This window comes from Euprymna scolopes, chromosome 29 (genome assembly GCF_053919585.1).
Source record: "Euprymna scolopes isolate OS-2025 chromosome 29, ASM5391958v1, whole genome shotgun sequence".
In the NCBI taxonomy this organism is placed as follows: Eukaryota; Metazoa; Mollusca; class Cephalopoda; order Sepiida; family Sepiolidae; genus Euprymna; species Euprymna scolopes.
In genome coordinates, this window is record NC_136510.1 from 80,365,159 (window position 1) to 80,370,158 (window position 5,000).

The window sequence follows — 5,000 nt, forward strand, 5'->3', positions numbered from 1 at the left end:
ACGTCATATCCTGTAACATGGTCATAATTTTAGTCTAATAATTACTAATGGAATTTTCCACTATCCTAACCTTATGGTTACACTACTGTGGAAAAAGACCGTTTTAAACATTATTTTAAGACACCCTCGCCTCCAATCATGCTGATATTGTTGGTACTTACTCGTTTTTGTTATTTAAGAAAGTGACGAAACAGTTGGCCAAATTCTCAGAGATTCCAAGAAGATCCTGAAAAAAAAAATATGAGGAAACCAACAATTAAAATCTTATAAAATCGTATCTTCATCAATCTATATAATTATAAAACTCAAATGACCTTGTAACGGGTGTTGTAACACCACATCTAGTTTACGACTTCCGGTTGCGCATGCGCATAAACCCATAACAGCATAAACAAATAAATACAAATCGCTACTTTTGCAGAATTTGACCTGCGCACTGAAATATTAACGTTATTATTTAGAAATTATTATTTAACATGGGAAGGGTGGAGATGTTTTACAACTGTTCTGTATTACAACTATACTGTCACAATTTTCTTGCAAATAAATCAATTTGACTTGTTGACAACCATAAGATCAATTTACAACAGCGATTTCCCCACCGCCTTGCTTTTTTATTTTTAAAAATTTATTCTCCATTTTAACATAAATATGTTTTTTTTTTAAATTGTGTTACAAATATATAATCAACGCGATAATAAAACGTATTGTTTTACTGTGTACGTTTTCAGCGTCCCATTTTTTTTTGCGTTTAAATTATTCAAATAAACAATTGTTAATACTTTCTGCTTTTTTACATCGTTCATTTCCGTGTTACGTTTAAGTTATTTTAACGCAATTTTCTTACAAATATATCTACTTTACCTTGTTGACAACCATAAGAGCATTTTACAACGTCGATTTACCCACCGCCTTCCTCCGTTTTTTTTTTTTTAATTTATTCTCCATTTTTTAATACACCTTTCTTAGAAAACATTCATACATTTTCTTCTACACTACCAACATAAATAAATAACCCTGAAAACGTGTGTTTTTTTTAATTTGCGTAACAAATAAATAATCAACACGACAATAAAACGTCTTCGTTTACTGTGTAAGTTTTCAGCGTCCCAATTGTTTTTTTTTTCGCGTTTAAATTATCCAAATAAACAACTGTTAAACTTTCTGCTTTTTTTTACATCGTTCGTTTTAATTGTTTTAATTAGTTTTATTGACAATATTATTAACATATAAATCAAATATTTAACCCAATGGGTCATGAATGTTTGTTTAAAAAAATGAAAAAAAGTTACATTTTATTTTCATTTTCTATTTAAAAAGCCATTCTTAACATGGGGAGAGTGTTTTAACTATTCCGTACTTTCAACTAAAATTTGATTTAAAAAAGATATATCAAAATTTGAATTTAACTTTAAGTATTATGGTATCTGTTCAGTGCACATTTACCTATAAGTATGGCAAACCGCTTATAATTCAATGGCTGTAATTTTTTTTTAAATAAACAATTATAAACAGAACGACTCATAGAAATCTATCTGTATTCTTTTTTCATTTTAATATACTTTCATAGAAATATTTCTGTTATGCCACAGAAAAACTATTTTCTTTACGTCACAAGTGTCACGCTCATACATTAATTCCATAGCTAATATAACATACTGAACCAACAGGTCACGGGTAGTCTAGTATTTAATAAGAATGACAAAACAAAGACTGTTGGACATTAACCGTTGAAACTGGGGGGACAAGTCATACATAGACTAGAATTTATTTCTACCAAACAAGGTTGGACTGTGGAAGGGATTGTGAATTTTATTAACGATGACATTTTTTTCTTTGGGGTGGGGGCAAAAATTTATACTATCATGTTGACATAACTGTTCTCGTTAGAAAACCAAAGGTAAGCAATCTTGAATATAGTCAGTAATCAGATGGGTAACATTTGGGAATATGATTTGAAAGTGGCAGTCACTTGATTTCTCTTTAGGTATGAATGTATTTTCCCTCCTAACTACATGTGAACGAGTAGCGTAAACTTGATCATCAAGCTTTGGTGGAGCAGCTATTCTAAGAGAAAAACATCAGTCTTTCTCTGCTTATCCCAGCGTTGCTTCTGATAATCTTGAACTTCTTATTGCATTGGAGTGGCCGCAAACTTACTTTATCTAATACCTTCAGGAAAAGTATGGGCTGTCCAGTTTTGGTATAGCAACTATTTTAAAAGAAAAAAAAAACATCAGGATGCTTATGCACTTATGTTACCGTGCTAAAAAATAACGCTATTATTTAGAAAGCTATTCTTAACATGTGGATGGGTGGGTTGGTTGTTTTTGTTTTACGGCATATCAACCCTTTTCAGGTTATTTAATGCCGAATCCAAAGATTTTGAAGAAAATTTTTTTTAATAGAGTATATTTGTTGTTTTCACGTCGGTTTCTATTCAACCCATAGTTGGGACCCTAACAGGTACTACCACTCCGGGTCAGAGTGGACCTGGGAGAAATGGTAATTAAAGGGTGGCTCCACACTCCCCAAAGCGCACAAGCTGGGGCCTCACCACTGGATATAGTTTAAGGTCATATCCAGGACCCCCATTGAGGGACTTTTACCCTCTGCAGGGGGGCAGTCGGCGTATTCTAATGCCCCACCGACAGAGCCAGTGGATGGGTAGGAGTTTTGGTAATTATTCTGTACGTTCACTAAACAATTCAATAAAGAAAGGTAAAACTTAAATTTAACTTGAAAATACTATTAAAAAAACACGATAACACCAGTGCATAAGCAACAACACTCGTATTTCTCTGCCTATTCCAGCGTGTTTTCGATCGTCTTAAACCTTTATTTGTACTGGACTTAAGAAAAGTGGGTGTCCATTATATCATAAGACAGAAAGGGGTTCAACTGATGGCAAAAACGAAGTGTGTGTCTCACCTGAGCGTACGGTCCGGCGCATGCACAGCCACCTCGAGCTTGGATGCCGAAGAGGTCGTTGAGTAAAACGGATACAAAATTGTGGTGTAAGAATTTCCCCTCGACAGGTACCCGGATGATAAATGAGAAGATCGGAAGTCGTTTGCTTTTGTCGCTTCCTAGCAAGAATAACTGACGATGTTTGCGGAATGTATCGAAGGCCCGTCTGGAAACAAGGGAATACAAAAGTAATTATTTAAAAAAACAAAACGAAGAGACATCTTCTGCAGAGAAAGAAAGATAAAATGTTTGAAGAAAAGATTTATAGTGAGATAGATGGATAGATAGAGAAATCCCCCCTCTGTCTGTCTCTCTATCACACACACACACACTCTCTCTCTCTCTCTCTCTCTCTATATATATATATATATATATATATATATATATATATATATATATATATATATATATATATATATATTAAAGGGGGTTAGAACAGTAGTCTAAAGAGCAAAGTGTATTTTAATGTGACAGTAAAATTACTAATTGGATTAAAATACAAAAAAAGAACAGTGCTCGTTGTAATGCAGATATATAATAAGCTCGATAGGCAAATATCCTAGAGCTACTTTAATATTTAGTAATGTGATTGATAATTTAAAATTCAGATTAAAATTAAAAATTAAAAATCTGTTTCATAAGAAGGAACACAACAAAGTCAATAATTTGTACGATCGTTTCGGAAACGATGTTTTTATTGCGATAGACATTAAGTCATGGACAATAATTTTGACATATAGTTCTTTTTTGAAACAAAGTCTATATATATAAAAGACACCATAAATAAACCTAGCATTTTTTAGGTAAGGCAGATGTATCTGGAAAATATTAAAATACAAAGGAAAATAGTTACTTATTGATGTTGATAAGCAAAGTAATATGGGTTGAGAATAAAAAATAGAATAAAATTATAAATCTGAATTTGATTTAAATATAAGGTTATAATAATATATTTTTAATAAAATTTAACAATTATATATATATATATATATATATATATATATATATATATATATATATATATATTATTATTATTATTATTTTTATATTAATTATCGTCAAAGCATTCATTTGGATGTTGAATGTAGCTTATAAATGCACGAAATGTTGAATTTTCAAAGTGAACGCCAATGGAATATTTTTTAGCGGTTAGAATATATATATAATTTAAAATTAAGTAAAGATTTTTTTAAATAAGCGGAGATAATCGTATTTGTTTAGTAAAATGATCAGAGGGAGATAATTAGCCTTTATTCTGTTTTATATGATATAACACATAAAAGGATCTTATTGACAGTTAATAATATTTTAATTTATTTATTTATTGAAATTAATATAGTATAGGTTAAACTTAAATCGATATTTAAATAAAATATACAATAATGGTAAATATATCAGACAAACTAATATTAATAATAATAATGATGATCCAAATTTTATTAATAAAGATGTTAAGTAATAAGTTAAAAATTCCAAGATAGATTATTAATAAGCAACATTTTTAATGACTTATGGTGGTTTATATTTGTTAAATTTAAACCAACGTTTATGACTGCATGAAGATAAAAGCTCATTCCTTGAATTTAGGAGGCTGGTTTTACTTTTGATATCGTCTTATTTTAAAATCTTAAGGGCCTCATACCTACAAAGTGCACAGAATCTGTCTCCTGGCGTATATCCTTTATATGATCCCATTATTTCCCATTTCAAATTGAAGGAAATATTCTTATCATTGAGTCACCAAATATGTTTAGATAGAGTGGTTTGGTTCACTAGGGAGGGATTTTAAAAAGAATGCTTGTGGGTTGAAATCCTATGTTTAATAAATCCAGATATATATATACGAGAAAGATAGAGACAGACTGATGGATATATATATATATATATATATATACATATATATATATATATATATATATATATATATATATATATATATATATATATATATATATATATACGTTTTATTTTTTATTACCGTATCTTTCTGTTAAGTTACATTATTGTTTCAGCTACCCGGCGGTTTTTTT

The 5,000-nt window shown here is 30.1% G+C and overlaps 1 protein-coding gene across 15 annotated transcripts in view; it reads right to left on the minus strand.

Moving 5' to 3' along the window:
• Window positions 1–5,000, minus strand: part of LOC145252749 (putative cysteine desulfurase) — a 601,560-nt gene that overhangs the window by 23,819 nt on the left and 572,741 nt on the right. For all 15 annotated transcript variants that reach the window (XM_080112624.1, XM_080112626.1, XM_080112623.1 and 12 more), the window contains 2 exons: window positions 2,932–3,136; window positions 162–226 (listed from right to left, as the gene is read on the minus strand). In XM_080112624.1, the coding sequence (XP_079968750.1) occupies window positions 162–226; window positions 2,932–3,136 (270 nt within the window). The remainder of the gene's footprint in view (window positions 1–161; window positions 227–2,931; window positions 3,137–5,000) is intronic.